Consider the following 20,299-nt stretch of genomic DNA (forward strand, 5'->3'; position numbering starts at 1 on the left):
TCCCTGGGAAGGCAGGGCTCCATCACACAAGTGTTTGCTGGGGAAGACAAGCGCCGTCACTCCAAACATCCTGCTTCTTCCCTCTTCCCCCCACTTCATATACTGAGCATGAAGTCATATGGTATTTTCTGATTTGAACCCAGGAGGAAACAAGTTCTCCACTCATGCAGCAGATGGGTATTTTTTATAAGATAGCAGTAGTTTTTAAAGGGAAAATAAAGACAAAAGTGCCATAGCACTTATATTCCTGTCGGTGTTTGCTGAGTCAGAGCCTGTTTGTCAGCTCTGTTCCTGCTTGCTTAGTGGCCCAGCAGTGGTGATGGGGCAGATGAGTATGGGTTAAGTACTACAGCAACCTGCTGGGTTCAAGTCATTAAAAATACAGAGCCTCAGCCAACTGCTGTTTGCTTGAAAGGGTGATAAGGGTAAAAATAATAGGAAACTTTGTATTCATAGCATATTTTCCTTACCCAGCAGCACTGGTATGTTTTTTTACCAGAGAAAACCAACTCTTTCCTTCTCTCTTGCTCCTCTGTAGTACTTAACCTTTTGCAAAAAAGCATGCTGGGTATGTTGTAGTGGTGTTGTATTCCAGAATTGCTGCTTTCAAAGTAACTTTTCTTTTTAATTCTAGAAAAGCCAGGCTGTTCTTCATAAAGCAGCCTTGCAGATAGAGTTTCTTTGCAATGAGGATATGGTTTGCATTGTAACCATAGTTAAATTACTGTCATTTCAATATACAATACACTGAAAAGGACTTCTGAGATATCAACTCAGGGTAGACCAAAATCAAATTTGCCTCTTGTTAAAAGCAGACATCAGTGTTACAGGTGAAACCCTGAAATTTTGACTTGCATTTTAAAACAATGGAAAAGCATTACATGGATTCAGTATTTAAACTCGTGTGCTTAATTGGTAAGCATCCTTTTTCACTTGTAAAAATTATTTCTGTGGATAAAGAGACCAAAATACAGGACCCACAGCCTTGTCTGACAACAGGTCTAGTTCAGTAAGTGCTGACCTCTGTGATGGGAGGTAGTCTGTGCTATTTCCATCATCTTCTCTGACCTTGGACTTGAATCACAAAGTGCAGAGTGGTAAAAAAAAGAAGTATGTCTTGGCTGTCTCTTAGAATTTTCAAATCCATACTCTCTGTTTAAGGAGGAGTAAAACATCTCTGGACCTAAATTCTGTGGGACATTTTTTTCATACGATAGATCTTGAGATCAGTGATTGTCAAATGAGGTTACTTGTGCAGTCTTAGTAAGCTGCAAATCTTGTCTTTGCACTATGTAAGAACCTAGCTGAGATCCTTCTATTCAGAACCTCTCTGATATTTGTTTTATGAAAATATGATTCTTTGTTTCCATCACTTACAGTGTTACAACTTTTTGGTCATCCCCAGTGTTTAGAGGCTTTTGATCAGGAAAAGGCAAAAGTTCGTCTTCAGCTTAATCCTTTTTTTGGTTTATGGTAATCTTAAAGACAGTCCTGTAAATTTAGTCTTTATTTTGTGTTGGAAATAGATTTTTTTGAACATAGGTTGACATTATTTCTTTTGACACTGTAACTGGGAATGACCAGAATGGTACAGGATGTGGGCTTTGCACATAAACTGAAGTGGTGGCAGTTAATCTGAACTGTGTTTACTCCTGGCTCAGGTTCATCTGCCTTTTTAGGGCCTTGGTGACAGTGTGCTTCTAACTAGGTAATTTTTTGTGTGCATACTTTAAAACTTGTCAGGATAATTTTCAACTTTTAGGCCTGATCATTTGATTGCAGTATCCCTTAATAACCTTTACTTGTGCTGACTTTTTATTTTGAAATATTCTTTAGTGGTGAGAAAACTTGCTAGACTACCCCACTGTTTCACTTCTCCTTCTAGACTTCAAACAAACTAATTTTTTTCTCCTGGCCATTATACCATCTGCAGTATGTAAGGTATTAAAGCTTTAGGATATTAGTTCATGAATGCATTGATGTTCTTCTGAGTGGTTAAGGTATTTTATCTGTCACTGGGGAGGAATGTGCTGCTCAGCTCGCTCCTTCTGCGAGTGCTGTGACTCATGAGCGCGAGGTGCTTCAAAAGGATTTCAGCACTCCGTCTCCTTCTTCAGTCTTGCAGTTGCTTTTCTAAGAATAGAAGCAGCAAAACAGACAGCGGGGTTTCTTCTCAGCTGCTACAGCTCATTACTACTGTAGTCATGAAAGCTGACATCCATCTTCACATCTCACAGTTCCTGTTTACCTGTGGGGCTACAAACACCGTGACTTGTACCGCTCCTTGGGAGCAGGCACCACCATCTATAGCTGGGCTTCCAATGTGGATGATCAAAACTATGAGATGTAGGGTTAGGGTGCCTCTACATGTCAGGCAGTTTTGTGGGAGCAGCATGAAATAACTGAGGCCTCCAGAAAATGTGGAGGGTATGTCCAGTGCAAGACATGTTCTTGTAACACTTAAGATATATTGGAACTCTTCCTTAAATATCTGCTGTGGTCATAGCTTGCATATTCTGACAGGATTTTTAATTTTAAAAGTTTTCTCGTCATGTAAACTGCTTGCCTAATACAACTGCAAAGTGCTGAAGCTCTTGAAATGGTATTGCCAGTATTTAAGTCAGTGGAAGAAGTTTGCTTCCTTGAAGGTGAGCTAAGGTTTTGCTGATTATTGATTCTCATTCACATATGGGTAAAAGGAGCCCTCTCTTCAGCCACAAGCGTCATCTCTTGTGCCAGTGAATTATAGAACTCAAGTAAACTGTACCCTTGAGATCTTGAATGTGCACTCCAGGAAAATTAAGTCAGTCTTCAAAAGCAGTCATTGCTAGAGCCTGTTTCCAAAAGGAACTGCTGTGCTTTAGGAAAAAACCTGATTCTTGGCTTGGTTAGAAAGGTGACAGAGCCAGGGCATCCCTGTTGTAATTGTCTCCTGTTTCTAACACTTCTGACTGTTGGTTAATTGAAGTAAGAGGGTGGGTTGACTTAGGGGATAAATACTGTGACTACTGAAGTGTTCTTGTCCACAAAGCACATCTGACTTTAAACTGCAGGAGGGGGGAACAGAAGCTAAGAGAACTGAGAGCAAAAAGAAATTTGTGTTGTTTCGTACAATGAAGTGTAGAGGTGTGCAAAATGGTTGGTCACAAAAAACCAAAGATGGTGACTGGGACATCTTAAACCCAGCCTTGGCTTATTAACATATATTGTAGGAATAACCTGCCTTTATTTGCAGCCTTCCCTTCCCCAGCTGCTGTTCCTACTCTGAATTTTCTATTTCAAGCGTTTTTCTTCATTGAAATACAGGGAAAAATTGTCAGTGCAGTGCAGTCAGTTTATCATCATAAAAATCTGAATCAAGTTATCTGTAAAGGATGCTCTTTTTGTTAGAAAAATCTGGTTTGAGATTGCATGTTTACAACCTAAAGATAGGGATATGGTAGCCTTGAAATCAACAATACTTCTGTTAGGAATGGTACATTCTTTAATAGAAGATGGACAGTATATGAAGTGAAGCCATGTTTAATGAGATACTATTTTGTATGTATGTTCTTTCATTCCTTTTCTGTGCTGTATTTTTATTCATCATCTGTACCTCTTGTGTGTTATTAAAAACAAGATATGAAGTCTTCCTTGGCAGTAGGAATTTTGGAAGGAATGGGTGGGATAAGAAGAGCTATTTTTCTCTTTCAAGTAGTATTTGTCTGATTTTATGTAGGTGTTTTAAAATATATGCTGACCCTAAAATACGTGCTTAGTAAGTGTAAAAGACTAACTGTACAATAATTAGCTTAGTCCATTTTTTGTTTTCCTTTTGTTCACTGTAGACAACCAGTTCTCAGAGATAAATACCTTAACCTTTTTGTGAAGGGTAAAAAACATCTAAGTAGTATTTAACCTTTGGCATCACTTCTGGGATTTCGTAATGCCAGCTATCAAAGAATCCCATCTATTAAGGAGAGACAAATGAGTTGAACAACTGTACATGGTTACTCCAGTTGAAACATGCTTTGAGGAGTTGTTTGTGAATAACAGTAAAGCAGGATTGCAACTTGCCAGACATAAACGCTTGACTAAGAGGGGAAATGTTTAAAACATAGAAACCTGGTTGTCAGGCATTAGTCACTGCTCAATACCTAACAATAACATTCTTTCTGCTAGATAGCAGGGTGGCTTTTGAGGAAGGCTGTTCCTCAGTTATACTGTTTATTTGTTGCTGAAGGTTTCCAAGTGATTGACTAAAGGTGGATCTGTTCCGTTCTAACAGTTGCCAGTCTGCAGCTTCTTGGAACAAGTTTTCATGAAGTCTTGTGGCATGGATGCAAGTGATCAGAAGGGAAAATAAACTATGGATGGGTCTAAAAAGGCAGGGTCCTGTACCTGGGGAGGAATAACCCCGTGCACCAGCAGCACAGTCTGGGAGCTGGCCTGCTGGAGAGCAGCTCTGTGAGAATGACCGGGAAGTCCTGGTGGACCACGAGCTGTCCCTGAGCCAGCAGCGCCTTTTGCCAGTAAGGCCAGCGGTGTCCTGGGGTGCACTGGGGACAGCATTGCCAGCAGGTCAGGGGAGGTGATCCTGTCCTCAGTTCTGCTCCAGTGAGGCCACATCTGGAATGCTGTGTCCAGTTCTGGACTCCTCAGTACAAGAGAGACATGGAGCTACTGGAGCTGGTCCAGTGGAGGCCTGCAAAGATGATGCGGGGACTGCAGCATCTGTCTTAGGAGGAAAAGATGAGAGAGGTGACTGAGAGGGAACCTCATCAATCAGGTTCTTAGATGTCTGAAGGGAGATGTCAGAGGATGGACCAGGCTCTGCTCCCTGGTGCCGGGCAATAGGACAAGGACAATGCGCAGAAACTGATGCAGGAAGTTCCACTTGAATGAGGAAGAATTTCTTTACTGTGCAGTGACCAAGCACTGGAACAGGTTGTCCAAAGAGGTTGTGGAGAGTCTCCCTCACTGGAGATATTCAAGAACTGTGTGGAATCCTGTGCCATGTGCTCTGGGATGAATGTGCTAGAGCAGGGAGGTTGGGTTGCATGAGTCACTGTGGTTCCTTCCAACCTTACCCATTCTGTGATTCTGTGCAAAGTTCTGGAGTGGAAGTTCTTAACTTCTCCCAGTTTCTAGAGAAAGTTGTGAATATTGTGTGGACTTAAGTCTAAATAGCAAATAAAGTGGATATCCGAAGCAATTACATGTTTACATATATTGTAACTTCTAGGTGATTTGTGTTTCAGTAGTTGTGATTAGAATGGTTAAGGTGACTTCCCTGACCTTGCCATAAAATGTCAAGTCTTTAAAACTCAGGGCTTTTTGAAATAATAAATAAGGACTTAAGTTGTTATGAGGCCAAGGAGATCTATGCCAATTCTTAGGGCACACTGTAGTGAAACTACTGACTGTAACAAAGAAGAGATGCTGAAAGTTTCAGAGCATTTTTTAATTATTAAAATACAGTATGCAGAATGAAGTTGTTCATATTAATGACTGGGCAGTTGCACAAATCAGTAGAGTGCCATTCTTCCAGGTATATTCAAAACTATAAAATAAATCTAGTGAATGGTTAGTTAGGTTAGTAGTCCTTTGCTCAGCCTCATGACATACTGTAAATGAAGTGCTTGAATATTTATTCATAGCATCACTTGCATGCAGACAGTTACATTAAGGACATGATTACAAAGTAGCCAAGTGTTCTGAGAACCTGCAATAACTAGTAATAGTTCAGTGAAAATATGAAAAAAACTGTATTACTTTCGTTCTCTTCTTGGAGCTCTATAAAGATTAGATCATAAAGAGCTAAGTCTGCAGCTCATTAAATGAAATATTTTCTTGATGTTGTACATCTTGCACTTCTTTTTATGAGAGAAGGATAAATATTTCTGTCCTGGGGCTCATGTAATTGCAAGTAGATTTGTCTTCATCCTTTTCTGGGGAAGCCTTTTGCTCACAACCTGAAGTCACAAGTGAAGTCTCTCTTCAAGCTAAATCACTTCTGTCTTGCCACATTAAAATGATTCCCTGCTCTTTACTCCCTTTATGTTATTTTACAATGTTAAATTGCATTTGCAGAAATCTAACTATTGTCAGGCTGTAGACACAGAACTGCTGTCTTTAAAAAATGTGCTCTGGCAATAGAAAGAAGCTGTGGAGGAAAGTTTGCTGGATCTCAGGACCCCAAGTAACCAATATTTGCCTTTGAGCTGTTTTTTGTCTTACAGTGGAGCAAAGCAGTGTTGTTGGTTCTGCTGCCATGCAGCTGAGGTTTTGATTTCAATGTTTCCAACTGCAGCGGAGGAATGTAATAGTGCAAGTATTTTTTAAAGCAAAAGGTTCTCCTTTGTGTGGGGAGAATATTAAAGATGAGCATTTATTCCCCCTCCCCCCTCCCCAAATTTAAAGGGACACAGTGAACTTAAAACTAGAGATTTGAGGGTTTGGTTTTTTCTTCTTTATAAAGCTGTAGTAGTGGCAGTGGTTTTTCTGCACACTTCTGTGGTTTGCTGTTCTCTTTTCAATCCAGAAATGCTGTGTGAAGGACTTGGACAAAGTGATTGTGTTCTCCTTGATAATCAGGTCAATCAATTGACCATGAAGCGTTATTAAGCACAAGAGACAGCCTGGCTGCCTGAGGAGGATTGACAGGGGGAAGAAGCAAGAGGGAGGCCAGCTGGTACCCTGGGACTTAATAACCCAGTACCTGTCAGCTGAGCTCTTGGCTTGGCTGCTTGATAGGTGCAATGAGTGGAGTCAATCAGCCTGAAGAATTAAATCAAACTTCATTTTTCTTCACCTTGTGTTTGGAGTGGGATCACAGAGCTCACCTTTTCTTACTTCTCAGCTGAAACCTGTTAGTGCATTGTGAGCTGCTTGTTTGTTTTATACCCCCTTGTATTTAACAACAGGTGGTAAAATTGGTAATGAGAGGTTTTTTCCCCCTCTATTTCTTTGACTGGGCCTATCTGAAAGTTTCAAAGTCAGACATTAGTCTTCACCTAGTATGTTAAAAGTTTACTTTTTTATAGCAAATTGAGCTTCATAAGTTCTCCTCTTTATCTGCTTTCAACTGTGTGCTGCTTCTCATGGCTTGTATTTTTCAGTCATGACCTTCATTTTAATCCATTGTGAAGTTAGATTTCTGAATCATTTTTGAAGAGCTTAATTTTAAACTGTTCTACAATTTAAATTATTACTGCTAAATTGCTATGTTCCAGGGAAATGTTTATAGTAAAGAAATGCATTTATTTTCTCTGAATGATCTAGAAATAAAATAGTTTTATTTGGAAACAGTTAGCTACCTGTAAGAAATGTGATTTTTGTAGAAACTTGATATATTTAGTACTTAGTTTTTATTACTTTTAGAAAGCCACAGTTCAGTAAGACTATTGTATATTGGCTGCTTAATAGAAACACTGAAGTAATAATTTCAAAGTTGGTATGTGGTTGATTCATTTCCCTTTGAAACAATTCTCTTTCATCTTAATTTCTTGCTCTGTGGGATACTGCCATGGTGAGATATGTGAAACACTTGATAAGGAAGGAGCACGTCAACTGTGACATGGCCAAGCATTTTCCAGCGTTCATGGAGTGAGAGAGGGCATCACAGGGAATTTTTAAAATTTATTTTGTGTTCAAGTCTCAATTCATTACTAATTTTGGAACTGTTATAAAGTGGCAATTTTCAAAAGTGTGACACTAATTGATTTCTTCAAGGACAGGAAGCTATGCATGGATTATTGCTTCTTGTCTTCAGTGCATAGCCTATTACCTTTGCATCAGTTAAACCATCTATTAAAAGACAGTAATTAGCCTGTGCTGAGAGTTTTTCACTGCCTGGAGAACTTTTAACAGTACAAAAGAGTCAGTAGTGCAGGTGAAATATTCCCTTTGTTGTCAGAGCTGAAAATAATAGCCAGTAGGAACCACTGAAGGTATGGAAGAAACACAGGAAAAGTTATGTCCTACATGCACAGGCAATGCATCTTAGTTTTCTTTTGGAACTTCACAGAGCTCCTCTGCCTGTCTCCATCGCACTGCAGTGTCCATTATTGCAGTGTCCATGCCTCTCACTGAAGAAACACAAACTCTACTCACTTGTCTCTTTGCCCCAAGAGCAGCATTAGACATATTCTGGTCTTTAGTTTACAGCACACATTTCCTGGTTTCCCATCCTGTGTTCTTTGGGAGACACTCTTCTCTTTCTCCACTTACTTCATGATGATGGAGCTATCAATTTTAACCCCTCTTCCTTACCTCAGCATGGTTTTGATAGTCAGTTTAAGCGTTGGGTGGTAATCAACTGTATCTTCCTTCTGACATCATTCTTGCCACTGGAGCATCTGGTCTCTGAAGTATTAACTAATAGATTCTGTCATCTGAGCAGCCTTTTTTGAACCCACTTCCTTGCCTTTAGCTAACTTGTTTAGATTTGAATGAATGAGTTTGTTTAACGTAGCATTTTAAACCTAATGATCCAAATACAGATTTTTTGTTTTGCTTTTACTGGAGCAGAATTATAATAGCGAGCGTAGAAACGAAAAAAACTTGCTAAATTAAAAAAAAAAACCAAACCCAGCCAGCAAAACCCAGAGTTGACAATATAATTTTCCTTTTAATGTAATGAGGTGAGATAGATGAATATGAAAGCTGGGTCAAAAAGCTTATGTAATTTTCAGACCCTAAATATAGAATGGTGTAATGACACAAAAAGATCAATCTCTGGTGCACATGTTCTGGTAGAGTATTTTTGTTTTGTTCTTATTCTGCGCATGCAGTTTCAAACTGAGCTGGATACCCCCTGCTTGGATAAACAGTCTTGCTAATGTTCCTGCCTTGTGCTATGTGCCAATATAAATTGACATGTAGCATGTAGGTTTCTTTATGATTATAGTCTGGGTGTGGGGTCGTTTTGTGGATAGAAAAATTTCCATGTTCTCATTGTTAAATTTACCTTTTTTTTTTTTTTGTTGATAGTAGTGGAATGGGGTGATGATGTCAAAGCAGTGTCAGAAGATGAAGCCATGGTGCTGGTGAACCACCAAGCGACGGGTGACGTGTGCACGCTGATGATGTGCCTGCAGGACAAAGGCACGGTAGGCTACAGCCGGGGCAGGGGATGGCTGCTGGTGTGCTGGGTTCCCTGGTCACATCCCTGTGCAGCCCAATGGCTCACAGTAACCCGCCAGGTCATCTCAGTAGGGAGCTTTTGTTTGGATTTGCTCCAGAGTGACAGCCAGGAGCTTGGAGCAGGACACTCTCCACCTGGACACTCTTTGGAGAAGGTGAGCTGTGAGCTGAGTCACTGTGCATCCAGTCAAGGTTAAGGCAGAGGGAAGCAGATCTCCTCACAAGCAATCGTGTACTTGACTTTTTCCTCTCACCTCAAGCCTTTGTGCAACTCAAGCCAAATTTGCTCAGACCAGCATAGGTCTAGCTTCTTGCTTATTACTTTATTCCAGCATGGCATTTTTCTCAAAGCTAGAGCAAGCAGTGTATGGGATTTTGGTAGGATGAGGGCATGCCAAAGCTAACCTGCCTAGCTAAGGTCCAAATTGCTTGAACTCTTATTTCACAAGACCTTAAAGATTTCTTGGTGAGAAATGTAACTAATGTTAATTATTCCATGCATTGCTCTTCAGAAAATTAATATATAAGGAGTGGAAACCAGAGTGTAAGATCTAAACAGGAAATCAAATTTCTGTACAAATCAGGAAGAAGGGCATGTATGCATGATTAGGCTACAAAGGGTAGGAGGCATACCTGTCAAGCTGAAAAAATGCATCAGCTGTATATATCTTAGTGTTGTCTTCTTTCTTGAAGTGTCTTAGTGTTGCTTCCTTCATCATACCCTGAAGAAACAAGGAAACAAGAGCTGTTTTTTGTTGAATCTGCACAATTTGTACCTGGCACTGTTAGTGCAAATTGATAGAGTTAAGGGTACACTTACCTTTATCAGTGATTTACCATTTTTTAAAAATTTTCCAGATCTTGCTTATGACAGCAAAACTGATTTAAAATTTAAAAAAAAACCAAACAAAACAAAAAACCAAAAAAACCAAACCCCCCAAAAAATCAATTAAAAAACCTTTTAAACCACCCCACCTCACCATGAAAATGGTACTCAAGATGGAGCAGAGACCTTTCTTTCTTTCTACTCTAGTCTAGAGCAGGCTGTTGTAAAACTAATTCTGATTGCTTTCATTTATTTTTGAATTGAGGGAATTTGGTATACATGGTATTCTGTGCTGTACCCAAATGAGTAGAATGACAGAATAAACTCTTTAATTTCCCTCATCAAAATTGTACACAGGAAAATCTTGTGGTAAAGATGTGACTGTGAGGGTGTAGTCCTGTGGATATGTATGGCATATGATCTTAACCACTGGTTTATAGATACAAATCTAAGTCATGTTAATCCCATTTGACCCCATAGCTTAAACATTTCAGTCAAGACAGAGTAAGTTTCAGTGAATGTAGGAGATGCTAAAAATGAAGGAAGGCATTGAGATCACAAATAATCTTCACCATGGAAATTATTATGTTTGCATGTTTTCAGAAAAGCAGAAAATCCCTAAAATCACTATTTTTTCCCTGAAGTAGTTGTAGTTATTGCTCTTGGAATGTGCATGTCCACAGCTTAGTGTGGCTTTGATGTTTTTAACTAATAAAGAAGTAAAACAATATGAGCTTCAATGCATGCTTAAAATACAGCATGAGTAGTACAACTGGCTGAAAATAATGAGAAAGATCAGGATAGTTTATGTTTGCTAGAACTTGCTGGATCAGATGCTTTTAAATAGCATGCTTCATGTTTCTAAAGAGAATTGTCTTTACTTCGTGTGACTGTGAAAGTACTGGGGGGAAAAAAATAAACCTACCTGTCCAGAAATAATCATTGTACAGTATGTAAATGTCTAAATCAGTCACCTTTTCTTGAAGCCAATTTAAACTTAACGTGGAGTCCTTCACAAGCTTGATACTAATCAATCAGCAAGATTGTAATTTTCAAGAATTTTTTTTTTCTTTAGGAGTATTAAGCTTGTGCCAGTCCAGAACTTCTTTTGCTTGCTTTTACCAGCCAGTAGAGACCAAAACCAGATATAATCTGCAAGCACTTATAGTTTAATGCTGCTTTTTAAAAAAATGTTCATGCAAGACATCAGAAGTGTTCAATTTAAAGTTCTGGATTTTTCTATATAGTGAGGAAAACTCATGAGACAGTCTTGTAACTTGACAGTGTTTCCCAAGGGTGGTGTCAGGAGCCATGATGGTAATTTTTTCCAGTATTTTATAAATCCTTACATACCAATGAGAGTGTAGATTATCTGCTTTAAGTAAATTTAGTCTTACAAAGCAGTAAGATAAAATACATGTGCTGAGATATTTCTGGGTTTTTAGATTCACTTACCTGAATAAGAAAAAAATGATCTCTCATTAGAGAAGTGGAACTTTAGCTAAAAATGAGAATTTTAGTGGAAGGACTGAATTGGCATTGTTTGATTAATACATTATACCACAATATAAGCCAAACAGCAAAATTTCAGGTGAACCAGAAGTGACCTAATTACACTTTTATTAAAGGTTGAGAAATTGTTCCAATTTCTTTGTGAAAGTAAGAGTTTAAAAAATTCAGTAAGTAAGTTGTGTTCTCATAAATGCTGAAAGTTATGTGTTTAACACAAAGAAGTAGGTTAAAATGCTGCTATTACTGCTTTCTGACTGGATTAGGACTGATAAATGTGGGGGTTTTTTCTGATTTGGAACAGAAAGCAGTGCCAGGAAGGGTGTAGTGGGGACAAAAGTGCAGCTTGCAGTGTTTTGTGTGCAGATTTCAAGTCGTGCTTTCTCAGGTTTCATTGTTAAGTTACAGGTGCTTGAAAGATGAAAGTCTGTCCAGGTTGCTTTGTTATGAAATCTGTGTAGACTGAAGTGGGCCTGTGAATAGAAGGCACCTAGTTTTTTTTATATATAGTTGGAAAAAGCTTTTTCTAGCTTCTGAACTTACTTAACCAAGCATGAAGGAAAAAGAGCCTGAAGTGGCATCCAAAAGTTCTTTGAAGCCATCAACAACTATTAATTTGTGTTCAGAATACTTCTGAATGTCTTTGTTTAAGCCTCCTTGAAATGCAAGTGATAAGAGGCTCATCTCATAAGCGTTGTTTTATTCCTGAGGATACTAAATAGAGGAGTCACTGCGTAGAAGAGTTACCAACAAAATACCAGTGTCCCCTATTCTGCCCTTGCTAGCAGAATAAAATGAATATCCATTAATCTCATTTGCCTTTTGAATGCAGACAAGACAACTGTGTCATATTCGTTGAACTGCTTTTTGATTTGGTATGTTAGTATGTGTATATATATTATTTCATACATAAAAATACTTTCTCTTTGTACTTCTTACCATTTGCTAGGCTTACAGGCAGATTTATGATCACTGGGCTCTGAAGTTTGTCTCTTTGTAGCCCACACACTGCAGACTGTGTGTGTCCCTGTTGTAATTTGCATGTCACACTTATCTTTGACAAAATCTCATCCCTCCTCAGAAAGACTGGGGAAGCTCAGGGATGCTAGTTGAAAGCCCTGTGGCACTTAAAACAAGGTGAGATGGACTTCAGACTCTGAAGAGCAGTGATCAACTTGCAGGATAAACCTACCATTATCTAAAGAAAAAGACAGCATCAGATGGTATGGTAGGGGAGAAGCTGTAGCGCTGCTGGGCCAGAGTTCCTCATCCAGGATTGCCATGGGACGTCTGGGACCAGTGCTGACTTCTCAAAAGACACGTTGTCTTTCCAGCAAAGCAGAGTATTAAGCTTGCTTATCTCCTCCAGTAAAATAAATTGTGTTGGTTTAACTTCTGCTTGATACAATGGAAGGTAGTTGTCAAAATGTCAAAGGAGTAGGTGAACACTGGCAGGCCTGAGTACTGCTGCAGGCTAAATCATCATTAGTGAAATTTTGGTGGTGTTTCTATCAAAGGATGTGGTTCCCTACAGCAGCCTGTCCCCTTTGGGTGATGCATGGTTATGAGCTTACTGTAGTGCCTTGATGAGCAGTAACACCTGTGGGTGATGCTTTTTTTGACTCTTGTCCTTAGGGCACACCCTTCTTTCGTGTTTTTTTTGCATAAAGCTTTTTAGTTTACTGAGATGGAAAGAATGTTAATGTCTGCAGAGAAGAATTTGGCTTTAAGATCCTCACTTTAATTTAACACAGGCTTGGAGATCACTGTAGGATAAGCGATTTCACCAATATTAGTCTCAAGTAAGGCGCTGGATCTAGGAACTCATTTTTCTTTTGTCGCTCACAAATACATAGTGTGCCTTTGGTCCTTTGGATGTGTAGCATCTAGTAAGAAATACCACTGGCAGACAGGAAGGGATAGTAGCATGTTATCTTTATTTCTGAAGCTACTTTCTTCTGTGTTTGCCTCAAAGTGTGTGAGAAAGATGCAAAGCAGAAGGTGCTTGAATGATCATCTGGCCACCAGAGAAATGTCACAGTCCTTCATATTCTTTCTTGATAGTGGTAAATTGAAGAGTACAGGTTTACATGACTTCAGGTTCACTGAGCTTGTGCCAGCTGTGGTGTGGGCTCCTAACCCAAGGAAGAGAAAAGGCAGCCTGGCCAATGGCTGGGAGCATGTAAGAGACACTGGGTGTTCCAGTTTTGGGGAGCCACTTCCTACCCCTCTCAAAAACTTCGTGTAGGAGAGATAGAGGAAAAAGACCTTGTGAGAAAAGAAGCTTTTCCCTTCTGTTGTTTACTTTGTGGGGAGTAATTCTTCTATTTTAAATCTCAAAGGACTGAACAGGTAAAGTAGCTGCCTTCACTGTCCTGTAAGAAGTGATGGTCAAGTGAATTGATCTGCCCAAACTTGCTGGTTTTGCCTTCCCACTGTGCTGCTTGACTGGGACAAGCAGCTGCAGGCTTGATTAAATTTTCAGGGATACAAGTGGCTGCTCTGCCATGGCTAATGCTGTAGAACTGTGTATTACATAACAAAAAGGCAGCTATTTAATCTTACTCTCGAGGGAGAGGCATAGCACCTGTGCTGCTTTATGTATTGGGCATAAAGGACCTTATTCTATTTATTTGCCAGTTTTATTGCTGTTGTAAGTGACAAGAATGTGACCAGTATATACATAAATCATCATTCTCTGCACTTGATAATTCACTCATTTTTAAAATTTATTTTTACTTTTCAGGTTGTCCGTCAGATGATGTGGCTGATGGACCATATTTTTAAGTATACAAACTTTGGCATTGTGTCTCTAATCCATGGAGACTTCTTTATAAGACAGGTAAATGGAAACTCACAATACTGTTTTGATTTATCCTTCTGTTTGGAACATCATGGTGTTATGGGACTTACTTATCACCTTGTGGTTGGTTTGCACAATGAAATAGCTTTGCTGTGAAGTGTATATTTGAGGAGGTCTTTGTTCTGAAGCTGCTTTATTTTCCAAGCTGTTTTTGTTATTTGCATAGATACAAATGATGATGGAATCCAGTTGTGAAGGGAGCCTGTTATGAGAGAGGTGTACAAGCAAAATACATGGGCAGTCCTTTTTATCTCTGTTTCTGAGCACACCTCTCATCTTTCCTTAGTGACCTTGAAGCTATGCAGAGAGTCTGTCTGGTTAGGTCACTCTTCTGGCTGCAAAGTTTCAAATTAGGACAGGCAGGACTGTCCCTTTTGATGGTGACGTAGTAGCGGATCAATTTAAGGTGGTGATGGACCTGTGTAAATAGTAATTGGTTCTTGAAGGTTAATTATTATTTGAGCATTGAGAAGGAATGTCTGTTGAGCTCAACATCTGAAATATTAATGAATGAGACTTTCAGATTATTTCATACAGCTTGGATAGGGTTTTTTGTTGTTTGGTGGCTGTTGATCAAACTGCCCTTTCAAAGCAGGAGGCCAATGAAAAGCATGAATCTGTTTCCAGTTACATGAACTGCAACATCCATCATACATGTTTCTTTCCTCCCTTATTCTTTTGTCTGGACATAAAATGTGTAGAGAGCCAGAGAGAATTAATGAATTTTCACTTTGCAGAGAAGAAGTTAATTTACCCAGAATGGAATAAAGAAATGCCTGATCACAGCAGGACACAGCTGAAGTGAGATTCACTAACACTAGAGGCATAGTTAGAAAACAGAGGTCTCTAGAGGCACACAGCTGTGTGTTGTGAGAGGATGGATGGAAGGAACAGGGTTGGATGCTTTGTAAAATATAAATCTGTTCCACTAGGTAGAATTTACAATATGCACATTTTGAGGTACGCAAGGCTGTCGCCTTGTTAGAAATTCTGAGTATGGGGTTGCACTTCCAGTCAGGAAGCCAAATCATCACTGAGCTGCAAAAACAAAGGCTTTTCTTCATTTTTGTAAAGTGGCTGACATAGACAACATCACAGATACAATGATGTCATTGTGAGTCTAAAGATAAGCCAATTAGTGTTTCTAGGCTGTTGGCCTTTGGGTGTGGCAAAATACTTCATTTGAGTGAGTAATGGTCCTTTGCCTAACTCTGGTCATATTTGGATGGTTATTGTTCACAGCTCTTTTCTTAACTACTGTGCTATCCTGGAGTCCTGTGGTCTGGTAAGAAAGGACTGGCTTAACTGAGGACTTTTATATTGCTTTATAATTGCATTAATATGAGCAGGCAGAGCCTTTTCCTTCCCTCTTGTGCTAGGTTGGAAGTGCAATGGGGAGACTTAAATGTAGGAGAAGCACTTTCACAAAACTCACTTTTAGTGAAATACTGTCTTTCATTCAACCCCACGCGTTCCCTCTTTCTTCCCCTGACCAAAAAACCCAACTAACCACCAAACAGTGCAATGTTTGTGGCAGTGTTGTTGACATTTCAGAGAGTTAAAATCACCTCTGCTGAGGAGAGCTTTAATTTTGCCCTCCTGTGTCTTTTGAGTGATTTGACAAGGTCACTTTGAAACACTCAAAAATGCTAATTAATGTAAAGAGATTCCTCTGAAATTTTGGATAGCTTGGTGCATGCAGAGATGGGAAGAGGAAAGATTGTTCCTGGAGATATTTGTGCAGTAATTAAGGCTGTATCTTACGGTTCTTAAATGAAGAAGTTGTCCTAATGCACCCAAGAGGAGAAATGAGTGGGTCATTGGAGCAGGGCAGATCTGAGTGAGGTCTGTGCTTCTGCTGTGCTAACCCAGCTGAGGCCTGGCCTATGGGCTTCCAGCAGGTACTCCCAGGAGAACATTGCTTTTTATTGTCTCAGGGGCTCATTTTTATCTCTGAAAAGAGAGAAACCTTAGAAGTATAATAATTATGTAATAATAAATAAGATGTTACCTCTTTAAAGCAATCATTTTATTTAGATAATGTTTTATCCTTACAGGGGAGAACGCACCGTGACCAGCAACTCGTGTTACTCAAAGATCATCTAGAAAAATACTACAGGAGCCGCAATAGGAAGTGGATTGTTTTATTTCCAGAGGGTGGCTTTCTTAGGAAAAGAAGAGAAACAAGCCAGGCATTTGCCAAGAAAAACAATTTGCCATTTCTTAAGCATGTCACCCTGCCAAGACTTGGGGCAACACAAGTCATTCTGAAGACGCTTGTAGCGCCACAAGAAAATGGAACTCCATCAGCTGGAGATGCTGTGAGAAAAGGTAAAGATCACTTCACTCTATGGGTATAAAGCAAATTAAATGTCAAAGACTTGAGTTTAAAAAAAAGTTGTGTAGAATTGGTCTCTTTAAATATCAAATACATTGTATAAATGTTTTCATAATAGTTTTAGTTCTGCTAACTTTATTTTTGATGTTGAGATAAAAAAAAACCTTAGTTTTAATTTGATTTAGTATATGGTGTGGCTGCATGAGTGCTTGGCTTGGCTCAGAGGATGGGTGAAGCAGATACTGGAATAGGCACCCAGAGTGAGTAAGAAAGTGATCTACTCCTTTGGCAGGATTGATGGTTTGCAGTGGTTTGTGACAGCATGGAACTATAGTAAAAGTATTTCTGGAATATGCTGGCTGTGTTCATATTTTTATTCCAGGCTTTAGAAATTTCTTTGCATCCACTGCTGTTTACTTTATTCCTCTTCTTGGACTGTTTTCCACTGACTTCAGGTTCTTCTGTTCTATACAGATCTTGGTGTTGCCTGTCCCCGTTGCTGCTGGAGTTAACTGTCACTGATCACTAGATTTGAAGGATTGTTTTGGCTGTCATGTCAGAAGAGTTATGAAGGAATAAGAATATTCCTGTAGCATTATTGTTCTGGGTGCTTGGGCTATAGGGGAGGATATAGCTGGGAGTTAAATAATGCCTGTGGTTATGGGACGTGGTGCTTTAGTCTCTTGGTTCTTAAAATTAACTTCTTGGCATGTTCAAGAGCAGGGTTAGATCTTTCTTAACTTCCTTGTGGATTTCTGTTACTTATTATAGAAACAATGGTTTGGGGGGTTGTGGTAGTTTCTTATTGATGGGTGGGGCTGGTGTATCACAGCCAAATTTTGATAATAATTTAACAATTTGAAACAAAGATCCTTACTAATGAAGCCACATAGGCAAAAGACTTTGGATTCTTTTCTGTCTGAAGTTCAACTTTCAGGGTTAGCAAGAACCCTTGTACAGAAATTGCTTCCAGATTTTTACTTTTGAAGTTATTCTTGTCAACATAGAAATAAATTGAGATGATGTTCTTGGAGAAGTGAAGGTAGGATTTAAAATGAGCTGAAAAATCAAGCTGTGGAATTCACCTGAGTGTTTCCTGTCAGGCTACATTCAGAAAAGAAAGGCTGAAGAAAGCTCTTGTCATAAAATATCTTAGGTTTAAAAGAGAGAAACTGAATACCCTGGTCCTTGTTAAAAAGTTTGGGTTTTTCTGAGGAGAAAAGTTTGGCCTGTTCCTGTTCTATTTCTTGCTGTCTTAAAGAGGTATGGAGAGCAGGAATTTCCCCAAATTAATTATAAGTAGTCTTGTTCTGGAGGGAGGCCAAAAGTGCTTGTCAAATACCAGTTTTATATTTTCCTTTTCTTAGGTTGCTATCAACTTAGCTGAACCTCAGACTTGGCTTCCTTTTTTTTCCCTCTTTGAGTGGCATCATTCAGACTCTAGAGAAATGAGCATTTGATAGTGTGGACCTAACTTGGTACTAAAATAAAGGAATTCTCTCAGGAATAAAATGGAACCATATTGTCCATCCTACTCAAGAAAAGCTAATTGGACAAAAATAGGAATGAAGTGTGTGGGTTTAGCTGTCACTCTTTCATAGTAATGGACTTGAAAACGTACTAAAAGGGATGAAAAAGAAAAGTGAAAGTAAATTTCATGTGCTAGGGAGAAGTAGTGTTTGATACATAGTGACACTGAGATATTTTATGCCCTCTCTTCTTCTAAGCTCACAAAAATATTTCCAGCACTGTAAAACTTCCCTTTCAGAGATGTATGAAATATTAGTTCTTGATTGTATCTTGTATAAAAGATTCTTCCTCTCATCTGTTGCTTTCTGAATGCTTTTATTGGTCTCTTGCCACATCAGAAAATGTTTGTTCAGTTGAATGAAATACAGTTCTATCAATTGCTATGGTTATATTATGAAGTTAGAAGTCTGACAAAGTTAGTGGATATCTTTACTGTTAATATTTTCTCTCTTTTCCCATTTTTAATTCCACGAAAAACCCATGTCGGTGAAATCAAGCTTCCCTCCTGTTCAGGTGGCCATAGTTGAGCTGTGGGTGCTAGAGCCAGGTGTAGTGCACAGAGTAAAGGTTTTGCCAGGGGCTGCCATAGAGACTGCCTGTAAGCCTTTTGTACATTATAACTCTCCTCCTTTGCTTGGGAAGTGGTTTCTCTATCAGAAGCATCACACTTGAACTTCGTGGTTTGCTGGACACATTTTTCATCTGCAGCACTTCTTGTGCTCTGTACTATCTTAACAATGTTCCTGGAGTCCTGGCTTGCCAAATTATTCAGTTTACTATAAAAAGCTTTCTACTCCATCATTTATTATTCTCCCTGTCTCTTTGTTTCCACCAAGCTTTATTGGTAGTGATGGTAATTCACCTTCCTCTGCCACATGATTTTAGTTCAATTGGTTTATAGATTAAGAGTTTTCCTCATCAAAAATTATGTCCCCTTCCTGTTGAGTTTCCTTGGTAGCTATTTTAGTGTTAAGTCATGATACACAGTTCTGTTCTTGACTGCTAACATTTTATTAGTACTTAATTAATTTTAAATGATCCTTGTAGCTTTTATACTGTTGTAAATTTGATACCATTCTACTTTCTCAGCTGGAGAGATGTGTAAAACTGGGTGAAAAAGAAAAGATGACAAAGGAAACTAGAATAAAAGGTGGTTTGTCCTTAATGTACTGTTATCACAGTTTGACACAAACCAAGTCAGATACAGTTGTTTGATTGTGTCCCACCCCAGCTCCTCAGCCCAGCTGGCTTTTGTATGTCACATGTCACTGAAGCTGTGGCCTTCAAGTTCTAGTTCAAGAATTGAGCTAATAATTGTGGCTCAGTGCTGCATCATCTGGCCTGCTCCAAGGTCTCTAATCTGATTTATGGCATCCCTTTGGTAGAGGTGGATTTATATTGAGAAGTGCAAGGTTCAGTAACCTCCCCAAAAATTCATTAGTCTTAATTATGATCTTAATATCCAATCTCCTTTTCAATTTATTTTTTATGCTAGTAATGAACTTCTCACAGTTTAGGAGCTGATTCTTCCTCTGTAAAGTGACAGGAAGATCAAATGTTCCTGAGTTAGACAATTAATACTGTTCGGTAATTCTTGTACTTAAAGTGATCAGTTCTTTATCAAGGGCCTTTCCAGGACAAGAAGCCTCCATTGTCTTAATTTTTTCTTCTTAACAATTTGCTTTCATATTTAAAAACCCAAGTACCAACCTTCCTCAGAGTGGATTTTAGCTTCTTGCTGGTAAATACTAAATTAAGTTACTGAAATGCTTATTGCTTTTGCTGCCTTTTGAAACTCTTGTTTAGTTTAACAAAATTATGTAATTGTATTTCTAAATTAATAGAAGTATGGAAAAACATAGGAAAGGTAGTGCAATCATTTGGTAGCATGACCACTGTTGAAGCTAAATAATGCAGAGAATGTAGGTAAGTGATGTCTGTCCCTGAAAAGAGAGTTTAAGGTACTTTTGGTGTCTGATGAAAGCCTCCAGATGGGACAGATAGGCCAACACTGCTGCCAGCACCTGCATTCCAGAAGAAGTTCTTAGTGCAGAATAGAAAAAGGGCAGTATAAAAACACTTGATGAGCAGCCATCACCACACTAAC

At 39.0% G+C, this 20,299-nt stretch overlaps 1 protein-coding gene across 1 annotated transcript in view; it reads left to right on the forward strand.

Moving 5' to 3' along the window:
- Positions 1-20,299, forward strand: part of LPGAT1 (lysophosphatidylglycerol acyltransferase 1) — a 58,413-nt gene that overhangs the window by 18,018 nt on the left and 20,096 nt on the right. The window contains exons 2-4 of the mRNA XM_005416169.2: positions 8,974-9,092; positions 14,208-14,303; positions 16,382-16,655. Of these exons, the coding sequence (XP_005416226.1) occupies positions 8,974-9,092; positions 14,208-14,303; positions 16,382-16,655 (489 nt within the window). The remainder of the gene's footprint in view (positions 1-8,973; positions 9,093-14,207; positions 14,304-16,381; positions 16,656-20,299) is intronic.

Source organism: Geospiza fortis, unplaced genomic scaffold, assembly GCF_000277835.1.
Source record: "Geospiza fortis unplaced genomic scaffold, GeoFor_1.0 scaffold41, whole genome shotgun sequence".
NCBI lineage: Eukaryota > Metazoa > Chordata > Aves > Passeriformes > Thraupidae > Geospiza > Geospiza fortis.